The sequence below is a fragment of the Notamacropus eugenii genome, chromosome 2 (assembly GCF_028372415.1).
Source record: "Notamacropus eugenii isolate mMacEug1 chromosome 2, mMacEug1.pri_v2, whole genome shotgun sequence".
NCBI classification, from domain to species: Eukaryota; Metazoa; Chordata; class Mammalia; order Diprotodontia; family Macropodidae; genus Notamacropus; species Notamacropus eugenii.
This window is the reverse complement of record NC_092873.1, coordinates 78,569,502-78,586,585: the sequence shown is the minus strand read 5'-3', so window position 1 is coordinate 78,586,585 and position 17,084 is coordinate 78,569,502. Positions and strand designations below refer to the sequence as shown.

General features: G+C 41.1%; 1 protein-coding gene across 2 annotated transcripts; it reads left to right on the top strand.

Annotated features, from left to right (window-relative positions):
• Positions 1-1,138: 1,138 nt before the first annotated feature.
• Positions 1,139-2,622, top strand: SPEM1 (spermatid maturation 1). 2 transcript variants are annotated; one of them, XM_072641214.1, is made up of 3 exons: positions 1,139-1,333; positions 1,498-1,555; positions 1,789-2,622. In XM_072641214.1, exons 1-3 carry the CDS (start codon positions 1,205-1,207, stop codon positions 2,592-2,594), a joined length of 993 nt encoding a protein of 330 aa, XP_072497315.1. In that variant the 5' UTR covers positions 1,139-1,204; the 3' UTR covers positions 2,595-2,622. The 2 variants fall into 2 exon arrangements, with proteins under 2 accessions (XP_072497315.1, XP_072497314.1); XM_072641213.1 differs by having other exon boundaries at positions 1,139-1,342.
• The last annotated feature ends 14,462 nt before the right edge of the window (positions 2,623-17,084 follow it).

Below are 17,084 nucleotides of genomic sequence, written 5' to 3'. Positions count from 1 at the left end.
CTGAGAGAGAGTGGTTTGGGGACTGGGACTGAGTTTCCTATTGAGGGAAATGCACAGCAGAGGAGGGCAGAAACAACCTGGAACTGAAGGAAGTAGGCACCCAAGCTTCGCCTCCACCTACCTCCGACAAATACACAGAAATAGTCAGAAAACCCAGTTTCGCAGAATAGCAAGAGTCACAAGGGATTTAGAGGCCATCTAGTCTAACTCCCGGACTAGGGAGAGAATCCTTTTGATGAGATACCTGACAAGGTTAGTTGTCCAACCTTTTCCTTGAAGGCGTCCAGTGAGAGGGAACTAATCATTTTTTGTAGCAGCCCGATCCATTTCTGACAACCCTAATTGTTATCTTTACAACAAACCTAAATTTTCCGGCAATTGCCACCTATTTGCTCCTAGCTGTCCCCTCTAGAACCAAGGGGAGTAAAAATTCCTCAGTTGCTCCAAAGATATGAAGACGGCTAGTATCTTTCCCCAATATAATCATCTTCAAGCCAAATTGCCTCAGTCCCTTCAAATAATCTTTAATACTTCAACCATCCTCCTTTGGACCCAATCCTTAGAAAGCACAGAATCTCTAAATAGAAAGGGACCCTAGAGATCATCTAGTCTAACCTGTACCTGAGTAAGTAGGAAGTTAGAGGAACTAGCCCTCTTGCCAATCACAGAATGTTCCTTTGCCCATCGGGGGACGAGGGGAGCTAGGCTAGTTAGGATGACATTAGTCAGTGCGATCCCAATGCTGTGAAGGGACAGAGTCCTCATCAAGAGAAGTTATCATCCAGTCCAGAAGATAGGACCTTTCCTCCACCTGAAGGGCAAGGAGTCATCTAGGAGCCTTTAGCTGCATCCAAATGACCACAGACCATCATGCAGAGGCTAAGGATGCAAGGGAAAACAGATTAGAGCTTGGTGAAGTGAAAAGAGCTTCCTGAAAAAACAAGGGATGTTAAAAGTGTGAGGGGCATGGTCCAGAGGTAAAGATTGGCCGCTTGAAAGAGGGAGAAGGTGAGGCATTTAGCCTAGTTGGGGCCCCAGCAGAAGCGTAGTGGTGGGGAAGCCTTTACGACCTTAGTAGTCCAGTTATTGTGATGCCTCCATCTCATTGTGACTCACCTATTCACCATAACTGCTGGCTTCTAGAGCAAGTTCATAGTAAGGTGGAGGGTTGGGGGGGGCCCAGGTGGCCCTGGGACCCCCCATCATGGGTAGCCCTTTCCATCAAGGGACCCATTCCTGTTCAGGTGCTGGCTCGGAGAGCTGTCAGGACCTAGGCGAACATATCTTGGTCTTTCTGGGTTTCATCATCTCCATCAACATTGGACTCAATGTGGTGACTCTGGTCAGGGCTTGGGTACTAGGGTCCCTCGGGAATCAGGGAATGTCAGGAAGATGACCAGAACCTTGGGTGGGGAGGGATGGAGGAAGGGAAAGCCATGGGCTGTAGACGAGAGGACCAGGATGCCTGGTGTTTACTCTTTCCTTCCTGACCCTTAGCTCCGGTGCCGCCTTGAGGGCTCTCTGAATCAAATATTCCATAATTTTTTTCAGAAAGGTAAGTGACAGGGTCTTGAGTGGGTCCCAGTCTACTTCTTTATCCCTCTTCCCTAGTCAAAGATGCAGGCATTCCTCCCCTCAGAGCCTGGCTCTTTCTCAAGAATTCACAGTCCCTCTCAGGGATCTGAATGCCCCAGTATTTAGCCCTTGGTTCGGATATGGTTGCCACTTCTCTAGGGGATGTATGCCATTTTCCAGGCTTCTGCTCACGTTCCCCTTCCCATTCTGCAGATAACATGCTTGAGCTGGCCCCAATCATTCCCAAGAAACCGCTCATCCACAGGCCTCCAACACTGAAGCAGACACAAAGACCTCCTGTCTATCAGGACCCTCCTGTCTGTAGAAACCCTCCTATTTGTCAAAATCCTCCTGTCTGTTGGAAACATTCTGTCTGTTGGAATTCTGCTGTCTGTCGGAACCCTGCTGTCTGTGACCGCTGCATTAAGGACTCTGTGACTCTTGACCTGGCCCCCCCAGGTTCCTGCCATAAACACTCAGTTTTTTCATCAGAACCTAAACAATCTCTAGATGCCAGGCTTCCCAATGGAAATGACAAGGTTTGCCAGTACTGGCACCCTGGCAGTTGCCCTGGCAATTGTCAATATGACTGGGACTCTCTAACACCTCAGGCACATGGGAAAGGGTTATCAGCTTGTCCCCCAGCCCCTAGGATCCATTTCCAACAGTACCTGGGAAGATCAGCCAAGGGGGTGGAAGCAAAGTCCAAGATGGGGCTGGAAGCTTGTGTGTACCCCATTAACCCTTCATCACATAATGTTGAGTCTCAGAGCTGCAAAGAGAATACAGAACCAGACATGTATGGATATTCCCCCCAGTTCTTCCACCGGGTTACAGTCAGCCCTCTAAGCTGCAATCCTATGCTCTCCACAAACCCTGTAATGTACAACGGCCGGAAAAAGAAGAGGCAGGTATGGGAAGCAAGTAGGCGTGTTGACAGCTTGCCCCATCTATGTCCCCCAACTTCTCTTGAAAAGCCAAGCCAAGACTGGATATATTACTCCCTGGAGGAATGGTAGTGGAGAGTAATAAAATGGAAAAATAAGGGGTAGCTTGTAGTTGGTGTCTGGGATTCCCCTGATCCTAGATACTAAAAGGAGATTTCGTGGTGATAGAACCTAATACCCATTCAAAGTTTATGTGGTATTTTATAGCTTGCAGAGTGCTTTCTTCACACCAACCCTGTGAAGGGGAGAAGTAGAAGGACGATTATCCTTATTTTACTGATGAGGAAACTGAAGCTGAGTTGCTAAAGACATTGAACTAATTTGTCTAAGGTAATAAAGCTAGTTAGTAGCAGAATGAGCCTCAAACCTAGATCTCCTTTACCCAGTTGTTTTTCTCTTCCTATTATACCATGCTGCCTCACACCAGATTAGAAGTAGAGGAACAGGTATGGAAAGATTGTACCTTCATTCCATATCATACCTACAACAGAGCCCAGAGGTCATAAACTGCCTTTCTTTTCTGATTTCCATGGGAGTCCAAGAACTAAAGGGCCCAGTCTTTCTCACTTCTTTGTTCTAATATGGCCTAGGGCCACATCCTCTTTCTCCAAGAGAAGTTGAGTTAGACACCTGCCCACAGTTCTCTACTAGCCTCTGTCTCTTCCTACCTATACACCAACACCCTCAACCTTTCCCCGCTTACATACTGTTCTAATACTGTCTGCATGAATAGTTACATGAATAGTAGCAAGGTTTCCCTAACCCAACTCCTACAAGAGAGATCTATTTATCTATCTATTCATCTATCTATGTTCTGACAGTCCCAATGAAGCCCTAGACTTGTTTTTCTGGGGGGTTTTCCTTGTCCTGACACCTAGCCCAGAATCTCAGGATGTTATCTGAAGACCATGACACCCATAGTCCCTGGGTTGCAGTTCACAGCTTCCCCCTTCTTCCTGCCTAAAATTCTTTTTTCAAAATTGAAAACATAGGATCCCATGTCCCCCTAAAATGTCTAATTTTCATGCCCTGGACACAAGACTATCCTTAACTTACCCTTTCACCCACCTTTTAGAAATGGATAGGTCATCCCTACCTTTCCTTTTCACATAATAGTTAGAAGGTAGCAGCAGAGAAAAGGACTTGCCAACTGACCAAAGGAAGCTTTCATGAGGATGTTTTCTCCTTGGTGCTTCCTTCCTCAGGTTACTATCATTCTACATCCATGTCTGTCCTCAATGTATCAGTTCAGATATTTTGTCTGCTAACCAATACTGCTCTGGAGACACAGTAACCGTTGCCTCACAGTCCTCCCAAGATGAGTTAATCTTTCAGAACTGACAAGGTTCTGACAATCTTGGTCTACCTTGGGATATTTGTTTACTTAAGATGAAAAAATAAGAACATGAGGTAGAGGTAATATGTGACCACAGCTACATGGAGATTGAGTGGAAGAAAGGGTAGTTGTACAGATAGAAAGCAGGAGAGAGAGGTAGTGGGGAGGGGAGGTTTCATGTTGCTTCTTTGGTAGATCCACTGTCTTGGCAATAAATTATGCTTTGTCATCTCCCATTTCAATCCCCTGAGTCATCAGCTCCTCTGTATTAGCAGCCAGTTAGGAGAGTCTTCATTATCACACAGGCAAATCCCCTCAGCAAACACTCACACATGGTCAGAAGTAGATGCAACCAAGCTTTCATACGGTCTATTGGACTGGTACCAAGAGAGAAATATTTCTGCTTGCTCCAAAGAAGCATCCCTATCGGCCAGTTCATTTACATTACACAAGTGGAAATAAATATAGACAGAAACCTGACTTTACACCTTTCCTTGCTGCAGTCCTAAAAAGTTATGTGTAGACTGAATCTTTGTGCATCCAGTTTTATTCTTCATGGACGTGCATTAGCATCATTCTTTATTGATTATTTTTATTGATTTTATTATTATTTTATTGATTATTTAGCTCTATTGGGACTAATCTTTCATTGCTGGTGGCTCCCATCATTTGAGTTTTTAGGTTCTCAAAGCTTCCTCTGCTGACCCTAAACCTCTACCTTGTTCCCCTGTCACCAGATTAAGGACATGTAAGCAGAGATTTCAAGTTCAGGAATCTTGTAGCACTCTGCAAGGTTACATTAGGTGAAGAATATCCCATTTACATCTCCCAAGTTTTGAATTTCTGAGTTTCCTCCCAACAATGAGATGGGAACACATCAAATCTAAGGAGGAGAATAAAGGAACAGTTAGTACAGGGTGTGGCTATTCAAAGAAGATGTTCTGGATCTGGGTAACTTTGAAGTGAGTTTGGAAGGATAGCTAAGGGAGAAACTTGGATTGACAGAAAGGAAGGGAATGGGAAAATAAGGGAGAATGCTTGGAGGCAGATGACCTGAAAGAATCAAGTATGTTAATGGAATGAGAGAAGGGAGCTAGAGATTGTGACTGAAGTTTGGATCTGAATTAGACATGTTAGCTGATACTGAAGAACCTGCAAAGAAACATTCCCAGGCTAGAAATGAGTATCAAGAGATTTAAAGACATCTGGAATCTCTAAAGAATAGTCAAGAACATGGGGAAGCAGAAGAGAAGTAGAAGTGGGCCATTCCCCAGCAGCCCTGGAGTGGGGGGCTCCTTAGACAAACAGGGAGGGGAGGATTTAGGGCCATCTGAGAACGCTGGTTCCATATAATTGAATTAAACAAACAGTAAGTAGCCACCGCAAATAGAGGCCTATGTTGGACTCTGAGAATGAAAAGATGAAACATTTTACCTCACAGAACTTGTATTCTCCTGGAGGGCAGGATTTAACTTGTATGTGAATAAGTATAATATAATGTAAGGAGTGATGGCGAGAGATCTGGACCAGAAAAAATTGAGAAGGGTGGGGAGGGAGAATGAAGGTGCTGAGTCTTCAACGAATGATTCTGAAAGACATACTTGAGCATCAAGGATAGTTTCTACAAATTCTTGGAGTTCAGAGACAACATGTCAAGTCTGGGAAACAGTAAGGAGTCCAGCTGGGCTGGGGTGTAATGTGAAAGGAGATTAATATGAAATAAGACTTGAAAGGTAGTTTGGAGGCAGATTGTGGGGTTTTTAATGTCATGCTGAGATTTCATACTTTATTATATAGGCAAAAAGGAACAAATTTCATTCTTTAAGCAAAGTGATTACAACTATTAGGCTTTGGCTTTAGAAAGATTATTTTGGACTGGTGTGAAAGGAATGGATTGGAATGGGAAGGGATCGATAGAACTTTAGAGTTAGACCATACCCCTCCAAAAAAAGAAACCCTATTACAACTGTAATATCTACCAGAGTTCCCAGTCTCCTCACAATAGCAACTAAAAGGGGGGCAAAAACTGTCCCCAAGAGAATTTGACCCTGATTCTTGTCATAGTTTTTGATCAACTAAGTGTGTAAAAGGACCTACTCATATGGAATCAGGGCACCTTTTACTTGGTGAATGTCTGAAGACCACTCAAATCACCATACTTTACCTTGCTAACTAGACTAATTTCCATGTGAACATGAGGGAGTGTGTGTGTGTGTGTGTGTGTGTGTGTGTGTGTAAAAGATGCTACAACTGTATTCTTGTTGAATATCATTGCTATGTTAGGTCAAAGTAAACCTCCTTTTATTAACTGTTCAATGACTTACAAGACTCTCATTTTATCCCCAAATCAAACCTGAGCTAATAAGATGCTGACATCAGATCTGCCCCCAACATGAGACATAGCTGGTAATTTGGACAAGAGGAGATGGCTTCATGGCTCTCTTCATGGTTGAACTGGGGAAGGATCTGCAAATACAGAGTGAGATGACTGCATAGCATACTTTTGATCTGGCCACAAAACTCCTGAGTGGAACCTTGCACGAGATTAAAATTGGGAGATGTTCAACAAAATAAGGAAAAATACAATAGAACAGGACTGGTCCAGAAGAAGTGCAGGACAGAAAGCAAATTGTTCCAGTTTCTAGGAATAAAAAGACCTAACTCCCCAAACCATAAGAACTTGCAAAATATAAGTGACCAGAAATTATATTTCTACTCACAGAGCACCCAAATGTAGCAAATATAGTGTGTTGGATGGGCCTCACATGTGTGCGAGGAAGGCTGTCCTTGATAGGAGCAGGAGTGGAGAACTACATATATAGGGAGGTCCACTTGTGGCCAGGAAGGAGGCAGAACAGATATCTCTAGCCTCTTTTCTCCCCACCCTTTTCCAAGAGAGACTTTCATTCCTATCAAGAGGGAAAGCAGGGAGTTGGGATTTGAGACACTACTCTGCTCTCCTCAGATAGAGGGAATACCAGTCTAGAAGTATTTCTATCTGCTCCCCTTAACTGCTGTTTGTCTAGGGGGATATCATCAAATTCTGTGTAATTTTTTTATCATTTTGTCATTTCTGCAGGGTAAGGGGACCCCAAGTTCTCTATCCAAGATTTGTCCCCTTTCCCACCAAATACCAATTCCACAATGAACATACATAGTGAATAACAAAGAAACCCTTTTATCCAAATCCTAGCAAAACAGAAATCGGAGAAGGTATCCATTGAGGAATATGTACCAGACAACATAGAGTGAAGGAACTCTCTCATTGGGATCAGGATAACTCAGCTTAACCAAGAGATCTTGATCAATGCAGTGTCCTTGATCTCACCCAAGGGGAAATGACACAAACTCTCTAGAGTAGTAAGCTGAGAATTAGAAAGAAGATGGAGACTGCCAGTTCCCTTTGTGTCTTCTCAGAGTCTTTTCCTTCAGCAATCTGAAGTGGGGTTGGCCTCTTCTATCTTTTCTCTGAAACCTGGAAGTCCACTAAGTACTGTACCTTAAGAAGATTCTGGCTTGGAGAGTCCAGAAGGAGAATTTCCCATTGAAGAGTCCCCAAAGGTGGGGACTGGCTGAGAACTAAAGATGTTGACTCTCACCAACTCTGTCTCTCATAGAGGACAGGACCTTCCTCTCCACCAATAAGAATCCCATACCAATGGGCTTTGGGACGGGGACTAAGAACATAATGTTAATTTGTGGTTTTCTACATCAATATTCCACTCCCCCATCCATTTTCTATTTGAGTTTGACAGCACTATTGTATGGGGGAGTCATCTCCCTGGGATAGAGAGCAGGCTCCTACTTATGTGAAGCAATTAGTGCTGGAGGAAGCCACCTGGATAAAGATGGCTAAAGAAATCACCAAGCCCAACTTGGTTGTTGTCAATTGTCCTGCAAAAGTTGGATTGCCAGCACCGAAAGTGAATTGGCCCAGCATTTTAAGCAATTAGAGTATAAACACAGCAACTAAGGACCATTCAAAGAAAGCTGAAGGGCAGTTTAATGGAGATAGTGTCCAGGACTGACCAGGCCACAGCCAGAAAACTCCCATATACTCTCTGACCCAGAGTTTCCAGAGGTTCCAGTTCTGCTATATCCCTCTGAAATTGAGAACGTGAAAAATAAGAGAGGAAGGGAGGAAGGTAGGAGTTTGGTTTTTTTAAGTCCCAGAATGACCTTATTATTACACCTAGGAGGAGGAGGATTCCCTCCACTGAGGGAGCAGGAGGTAATGGAACTGTGTAGTTGCAGGAGTTGCAACAGAAACCTGATGAGTCACCTGAAAAAAATGGCTCCTGAGAGCAAGGTCTAATGGAGCCAATGCTGAGACACTCAGCTGAGTTCTTCTGGCTTAGGTAGGGTAGCTAAGGATTGGTTACAGAGTCAACTCCATTTATTAAGGACCCCAGACGCGGACTGCCTTTTGTTCCTTTTTAGGCAGCTGAGATGGGCAATTATTTATACTTGACCCCATAAAGATGAATTCTTTTTCCAGTCTGTTCCCCCATAGAGAAAGTGAAGTTCCTAAAGGATATTAGTTTAATGGATTTATGTACTGCCCACCCCACACATAGACCCCATGGCTTGCCTTGCCCTAACATCAGCCTGTCCAGGAGGCAATTAGATCCCACCTTCTGAATAAGAGCCTCCATCAGAATGACTTTAGGCTTTAGCCATGGATCTCCCTGATTACACTGCAAGTGTAAGCTGATCAATGCATGAGATATGAGCAAGATGTCTAAATAACTATGACTTGGACAAATACTGCTGCCAGTATAAATAGATACTCTGGAAATGGGGAGAGAAGACTATGACACCCTCTCCTAGAGGGATCATTGGGTGTGGCTCCTAAAACAGGAAAACAATTGCTAGTCAGCCTGTGGGGGTGCTAATAAAACTATACAGGGAAGTTCAACGCTAGAGCAATGGGGGCTCTATAGCCCCACCCAAGTTTAAACCTCTAAAGCTCCTGCCCCATTTAGATCATTCAGGGGAGGTTACAGAGGACAGGACTGGGAGTGAAGTAGCATACTGAACTCTTGGCAGTCAGTTTCTGCGCAGAATATTTCAGTAATCTTTAGGCATGTTATTGTGGGCCGTGCTAAATGGAAACCCTTAGATTTATTCATGTAGTTAACTTTGAAAATCCATGGTCCAGATTGTTAAGTCAAGTTTTGAGGAATATTGTTGTTGTTTGGGCTTCTTTTTTGAAGAGGACGGATGGCATTACAGGTGATGTCCCAACTTGCTCTTGAATTGGATTTAAGTGAGGCAGAGTTGCAAAAAGTCATCAGTCTCACTCTGTCTTCTAGAATCATTACAATCCAATAACAAGACAAAAGTCAAGATGATTGGTGTTGGCCCAGGATACAATGGATGACTTTGGCATCTTCAATATCTGCCCAAGTTCTAAGCATTCCACTTTGTGTGTGTTCTTCCTTCGTTGCCAAAGAAGACCATGCCATCAGAGAAACAATGACATGACTTGCATTTGACTTTATTTTGAGTGAGGGAGGGTTGTGCAGGTCACCAGCCTCACTTCTCCTCCAGAACCATCTGAATCCAGTGACCAGATATTCATCAGGATGACTGGAGATGACCCAGGATGAGGCAGTTGGGGTTAAGTGACTTGCCCAAGGTCACACAGCTAGTGAGTGTCAAATGTCTGAGGTGAGATTTGAACTCAGGTCCTCCTGACTCCTGCACTGGTGCTCTATCCTAGCTGCCCCTAAGCATTCCACATCACCTGCTTTAGACATCTTCAGCACTGTTGGAACAAAATGTTTTTTCATCCACTCATTCCACCAGGGATAGACTTCACATGCTTGGAGTTGACATCTTCCTAACTCACCAACAGTTTTGAGCCCTGTCAATAACCTTAAATCCAGTTTAGCCTATCTGCTGAGATGGAGTATATGGGGTGTTCAGGGAAGACTAGCACATACAGTGTGAGAGCTTACTGAGCCCTTCTTCAGGGCTGCTCATTCATCTTTGGTGTTTACCTCTCACCCAACTCTCACCTGTGGCTCCAAGAAGCTGTAGCATGTGCAGCAGCCATATCCTGTTAAAACCAATGGAATATATAAAGTTTTGGGAAAGACTCAGGTGATTCCAGGCATGATCTGGAAGAAGCTTCTGACACTTTCTTCATTATAGTCTAAGAAGGAATCCTACAGTCTTATTTAGATTTTAGAGAATCCACATTCCCCACCTGAGTATCCTGATGACTACCATTAACCAAGCCACCCAAAAGTCTGCCTCTTTTAAGCAGGGCCTAGGACAAGACCTAAAGCAGATCAGGTAGCTTGTGGTGCACTGGCCCTGGAGACAGGAAGACCTAAATCCAAGTCTGGCCTCAGATATTTGACACTTAACTAGCTGTGTGACTCTGGGCAACTCACTTAACCCTGATTGCCTCACCAAAAAAAAAAAAAAGAAGCAGGTTGTTTCATAGTGTCTCCCCTTGGGCCCTTATGACTATACAAGGTCCACTTTTCTCTGGAGGTGTCTATCCATAAAGATCAGACTGAGTGGAGTCTTTGGCAGGCACCAAAATAGTGGACAGAAGAAGCAACTGTTAGGCTTCTGGAGCTGCAATTCCCCAAAGAGCCCAGTTAGCATACCATTTTTGAAAAGCAGTTGCTTGGTTCCCTACTCTTGGGCCCTAACGGCTACCAAACAGGTGATATAAGGTCATACAACCACCCTTTATGCAGAATTGCCTATTATGGGTTGAGCGGTACAAAAAGGTCTTTCTAATAAGATGGGAAGGTCATAGGGGCTTGTAGTCTTAAATGGAAATGGTACATTCAAAAACTTACTTGCCTGTGTCCCTCCAGTGTTAGTGCCATTCGTAAAGAGATGGTGATTATGTCAGACACAGAAACCTCTAGAACAGACTATGGAACCCTGCACCCTTTCTCCTGTTCCAATGGACTCCCACCAAGAGTTTTCTGAATCTCCAATAAGATTATGGATATGAAGTGTTTTGCAAGCCTTAAAGTACTTTCTCATAGATTGCACTCTTAGGATCCATCATGGTTTCCAGAAACTCATCATCCTGCAAGATAACATCAATTCTGAAACTCACACTTTCTCAATTCTCAGAACCCTGGGGACTATCTGATTGGAGAGGGCAAAAGGTGAACATCAGGGAGCTCCTTCCAGATATTCCATTTAGGGAAGGCACCCATGATAGTCATCTCATCATTTTCTCAGTTAACTGCAATTTTTGGACTTCATCACAACCCTTCCAGGTACTCTTTCTCCCCTTCCCACTCCCCTTCTCAATTTCTCTTTATGTGTTATCTTCACCCATTAGATTGAGAGCTTCTTGAAGCAGAAAATGTCTTCTGCCTTTTTTTTTGTATTGCTAGGGCTTAGCACAATGCCTGGTACATAGTAAGCATTTAACAGATGCTTATTGACTATTGATTATATAAGTGTCTCTGAGGCCTCTCATGGGGTGAAAACTTTATATTCTTTACTCTACCACCTTCCCTCCAAGGAGATCCACGTGCAGTCTCTGATTGGTTAAGCAAGGGTGTTGGGTGGTCCAATTCAACTCTCCCTAATCTGTGATGAGTGTTAGTGACTGTGTAAGAAGTTCCATCAAGTAGCTACATGGTGCAATAGATAGAATGCCGGGCCTGGACTCAGGTCTAAAAAATCATAGTAAAATGGGATCTTTCCCTAATATAATATTTATCCATAAGTACAAACTACATATAATGCAGAAAATTTAGAGGCCTTTCCAATAATACCAGGGGTAAAACAAGTATGTTTATTATCACCACTCCTGTATAACAATGCTGGAATGCTAGATAGCCATAAGACAAGAAAAATAAAGTGAAGAAGTAAGAATAGAATGGCAGCTAGGTGGTTCAGAGGTTAAAGCACTGAGCCTGGAGTCAGGAAGGCCTGAGTTCAAATCTATCCTCATACACTTAACAACTGTATTAGCCGGGGCAAGTCATTTAGTCTCAGTTTTCCTTAATCCACTGGAGAAGGAAATGTCAAACCACTCCAGCATCTTTATCAAGAAAACTTCATGTACAGCACTGATGTGCTATGATCTACAGAGTCAGGAAGAGTTGAACGCAACAGAGCAAGAATAGAGAAAAATAAAATCAAATCATTTTTTTTTGCTGCTGCTAATTTGAGAACCTTAGAGAATCATTAAAATTAATTAAGTAATTAATAGCGTTAGCAAACTTTTAAGATAAGATAAATCCACATAAATTATCAACATTCCTAGATATAATCCACAAAACAAACTAGAAACAAAATGAGCTAGAAAGAGAAATTTCATTGAAAATAAGAAGCTATAAAATACTTTGGAATGTATCTTTCAAGATTCACTCATGGACTATCCGAATCTAATTATTCTTTGTAAAAATAAAAACTGACCTACAAATTGAATAAACATTAATTGCTCCTGGGTAGGTTGAACTACTATAACAAAAATGACAATAATACCTAAATTAACTTATTTAATTAGTACTGTACTGATTAAACTCCTTAAGGAATATTTTATGGAGCTAGAAAATGAATAACAAAATTCATACGGAAGAACAAAAGGTCAAGGTTAATAATGAAAAAAGAAAGTATTATTCAACAATAAACAAGCATTTATTCAGTGCTTACAGTATGTCAGGCACCATATTAAGTTCTGGGAGTACAAATACATATAAAAATGAAAGACAATCCTTGTCCTCAAACAGCTTATATTCTAAAGGTGGAAGAAAACTCATAAAAGGAAAGTGAAAAGGGGGGATATATGGACAAATTTATGGTAATGGTGGGGAAAAAAGGGTATGGAAAGGGTATTTGGCCCAAAACATTGTGGAAAAGTCCAGGTAGTACAAGTGGGTAGGAAATGAAGAGATAGTTGGTCTGGATGCCCTCCTGAAATGGAAGCTCTGGGAAGAATCCTTCACTTTCCACCCTCCACCCTCCAATCATAGGGAAAGACCCAGATCTCAAACTGTACTACAACTTTGTAATTAGGAAAATAACACCCAGAAATTCAAAGGACATAAAATCCAAGAAAGGAGTCAACCACAGGCTTAAGGTGACTGTTCACAAATGTCCAAAGTTTAAGCAGCTGATATGTAGAATCAAAGGTTCTAACTCAAGGGAGCGAACTTAACCTAATACATATCACTAAGGTGTAGTGGGATGAAACCAAAATCATGACTGAACCATGACCATGTGTGATTATACTTTATTCAAAAGAAACAGAATAGGTAAAAAAAGAACGTGGGGTAGAAAAGGAGAGTATTGTGTATTAAAAAATACATCTATGTGAACAAATCCAGGAACCAAATGAAATAATCACAATGGAGAGTAGTTTGGAGAAAGGTCAAAAGAGAGAGAAATAGAAATAGTTTTGGCATTGGAGTGCACTACAGACCTCCTGAACAGAAAAAAAACAGAAGAGGAGTTTGGGAAACAGATCACAACCCTGGAACAGACATGCTATAGTAGTATAGGTGACTTCAGTGGCTTAGACATCTGCTGGAACTCTCTCTCTGCCAAAAGCAGAGCAGTTAATAACTGCTTCACCTTGGTGATAATTCCATCCTTTAAAAGGTAGAGAAATTAACAAGGAGAAATTCTATTTTGGATCTGATCCTCACTAACAAAGAGGAATTTGTTGCTAGGATTGGAACCTTGGAAGAAAATGATCACTTTGTGATAGAAGAGAGGAAATTTAGGAGTGGTCTGACATGTACTCTAGATTTTGAGAAATCAAATTTATTTTTAATAGATTTTATTGGTATATTTTGTTTTTACATGGCATAGGTTTCTTCCTGCATCCTTTCCTTTCCTACCTCTCAATGAACCATCCCTTATATCAAAGAATAAAAATTTAAAAATAAAATAAAAAGAGAAAGAGAAAAAAATTCAAGAAAACCAACTGACACAGCAGAAAAAAAAATCTAACATTCTATGCTATATTCTGTACCTGTTGGCCTTAAACTGTACAAATGAGGGGTAAAGGAGAAAGAGTTTGGAGCCAAACTTATACTTTATAACTTCAAAACACTCAGTTTTGATTATCTTGTTATCTTCATAGTGTATATTGTTTTCCTCACTGCTTACTTTATTTTACATTCGTTTATATATAAAGTCTTTCTATCCTTCTCTGTATTCATCATGGTTGGCATTTCTTACAGTGCAGTATTATACATCACAATATGTTTAGTCGTCCCCCAATTGATGCATATCTACTTTTTTCCAAATCTTTTCTACCACATATAGTGCAGCTAGGACCTACATACACAGAGCTCATTTTCTTTGTTCTTTGATTACTCTGTAGTAGAGACCTCCTAGTAGTATAGCTATGAATAATGTATGGTTTGTTTCTCTTATAATTTTTTATGGTATGATTTTTAATATCCATATTATATATCCATTTTGAATTTGTTGTATAATACAGTATAAGATATTGGTCTAAGCCTAATTTCTTCTCATTGTACTTTCTAGTTTTCCAAGTAATGCCTTTCAAATAGTAAATTCTTTCCTAAGTAATTTATGTTTTGGGATTTATCAAACACTAGGTTATCAAATTTCATTATTTCTGATTCTCCCTTGTCTAGTCTGTTCCATTGATTTCATTTTTAAGAGTACCATATGGTTTTGATAACTGCTGCTTTATAATATTGTTTGAGAGCTAGGTGTTCTAGTTCCTATTCATTTCTACCTTTTGTTTTCATTATTTCCCTTGATAATCTAGATATTCCATCTCTTCAAGTGACTCGTTTTTATTTTTATTTTTTATTATTATAACTAGAACTGGATGCTGTTATACCTTAAGCTTGCTAGAGTTGTGTAACAGGAGACTGGCCTAGTAGAGTTGGACCTCCTCTGAATATTTAAATTGAGTCCACTTTCCCCTAAAATCTACGTGTATTTTGGGGAGAGTGTGTCTCAGACTTTTGTTGCTAATTGTTCTTGTTATAAAATCTTAGTAAATATCCATGTCTAAAAGCTAACTAAATCTAGCTGGCTAACTGATATCAACTGATAACCAATGGGAGCTCCTGAGCTAAAATACTAGAAAAACTTCCAGTCCTGCAAGGTTATCCTTAGAATTCTGATAGAAGAAGTAGACAGTCATCCTCTAGGGACTGGCCTGACAGTAAGATTGTGGTGTGGGTGACTAGTAGCCCCAGAATCTGTACTTCAGTGTCCAGTCATTTTTCAGTTGTCTGACTTTTTGTAACGCCATTTGGGGTTTTCTTGACAAATATACTGGAATGGTTTGCCATTTTCTTCTCCAGCTCATTTTATAGATGTGGAAACTGAGGCAAAAATGTTAAGTGACTTACCCAGGGTCACACAGGTAGTAAGTGTCAGGTCAGATTTGAACCCAGGAAGATGTCCTCTTGACTCCAGGCCCTGAATTCTATCCACTGCACCACCTAGTGCCCCAAAGCACTATAAAATGCATGTATTTTATATTTTGTCTTTTGTAATTGCTTATAGTAATTAACATAGTTTGTCAATATAATTGTTAAGCTACCATTTGGTTAGGAAATTATTTTCTATCCATACCTGTGAAAGACATATGATCCGCTTCTCTTCTAATTTTCTTATGTTGAGGTCTCATATTCTGGTCAAATATTCATGTTGAATTTAATGTAGAATACGGCATAAAATATTAGTATAAGTCTAATTTCTTCTTCATGGTTTTCTAGTTTTCCCAGACGTTCTTATTAATTAGGGAGTTCCAGTAAAGCTGATTACCAAGGATTTAGTAAATAGGTAGAATTCCAGGTCCTAAAATGCAAATAAATAGGTGAAATTCCATGTGCTTAAATGCTTCTGGGAACTCAGCCCCAGGATGAATGGGACAAAACTCAAGGATGAAATTCTGAAGATAACAAACGATTCTAGTGAGTAGGAAAAATGGAATTTGTCCAAAGAAACTGATTTGAATGCACAAGGAACTCACTGACCAACTTGGGTTTTTAAAAGAAATGTATGAAAGTTAGAAGCAAGACCCAGTAGCCGATGATGAGTATAAGAGGCTTCTTTGTTTTAACCTATGCAAGAGAAGCATGTGATGTAGTCCAGAGAGTCAAAGAGATCTGGGTTGAAGTCCTGCCCCTAATGCAAGTCACTGACCCTTTTCGTTCTCTAGAGATCAGCTATAAGACCACACGTTGCAGAACTGGTGTTGACTTATCTCCATTGGGTCAATATTAAGAGAAACTTCCTCATCCAAGTATTCCCTACACTAATGAAAGCATGGGCCCAAGAGCAATCTTTTTTACTTCTTTTTTCCTCAAGAGAGAAGAATCATTTCTCCAGGGGGAATAAATAGACAAAAGAATATAAAACCAGGAAAAATATGTGTAAATTTCAGTAAAGTAAATATAGGCTTGATGTTAGAAAAAAATTTTTCTAAGGATGGGGTACTCTGGGAGATGGTGGGTTCTCATTTATTTGAGATCTTTGAGCAGAGGCTGGCTGACCCCGATCAGGAATATTAGAGAAGATTCCTTTTGTTTATGTGTTGGATTAGATGGTTTCTGAAGTCCCTTCCAATTCTTAAATTCAGGGATTCTGTATGAACCCTCACCAAGGACTACTCATTTGGCATATGCCTATGGACTGTGACAAGGGTACCACTGAAAAAATTTTGCACATGGCTACTGACTCTGAGGCAGTGTAGGATTCTGGGGAAGGTATTCAGAAAAGAGTACAAAGATGAAGCTGCGTGCCTTTTTTGAAACATAGGTGGCACCCCATATCCCCAAAGAAATACCTGGAAAATGAGGTGCTTTGAAATTAGTTACTAACTCTTCTTTTTCTGACCACTTCTGATATTACAATCCAACACAGAGAAGGCAGGATGGATTGCAGATTATGGAAAATCCTACTAGGAAGTGTAATACCCTTTTTCCTCTTCAGTCAAATGTCTGATGTCAGCAAAGAGATGGACTCAGTCTTTGAGTTAGCCTATCATCAAACAGCATAGTCCAACTGTATCCACTACAGAATAATGATTATTTTCATGGGAAAGGATGCATTTGATACCTGACTCAAACTGCAACCAGATATGAAGCCAGAATAGCTGAGAGAAATTCAAATGATTAGAGAACCTGAAGAGATCTGCCTTTGAGATCATACCTGGCAATGCAATATCTAGAACTGACAGAATTAGAATGCTTGCAATTGCTAGATAAATAATTTGGTGCCACTGACAGTAT

What these genes read in the sequence shown, in the direction of transcription:
- SPEM1 (XM_072641213.1), top strand. Translation starts at nt 1,205, where the DNA reads ATGGGTAGCCCTTTCCATCAAGGGACCCATTCCTGTTCAGGTGCTGGC. An exon ending in GACTCAATGTGGTGACTCTG is followed by an intron (nt 1,343 to 1,497) that starts GTCAGGGCTTGG and finishes CCTGACCCTTAG; the next exon opens with CTCCGGTGCCGCCTTGAGGG. An exon ending in CCATAATTTTTTTCAGAAAG is followed by an intron (nt 1,556 to 1,788) that starts GTAAGTGACAGG and finishes CCCATTCTGCAG; the next exon opens with ATAACATGCTTGAGCTGGCC.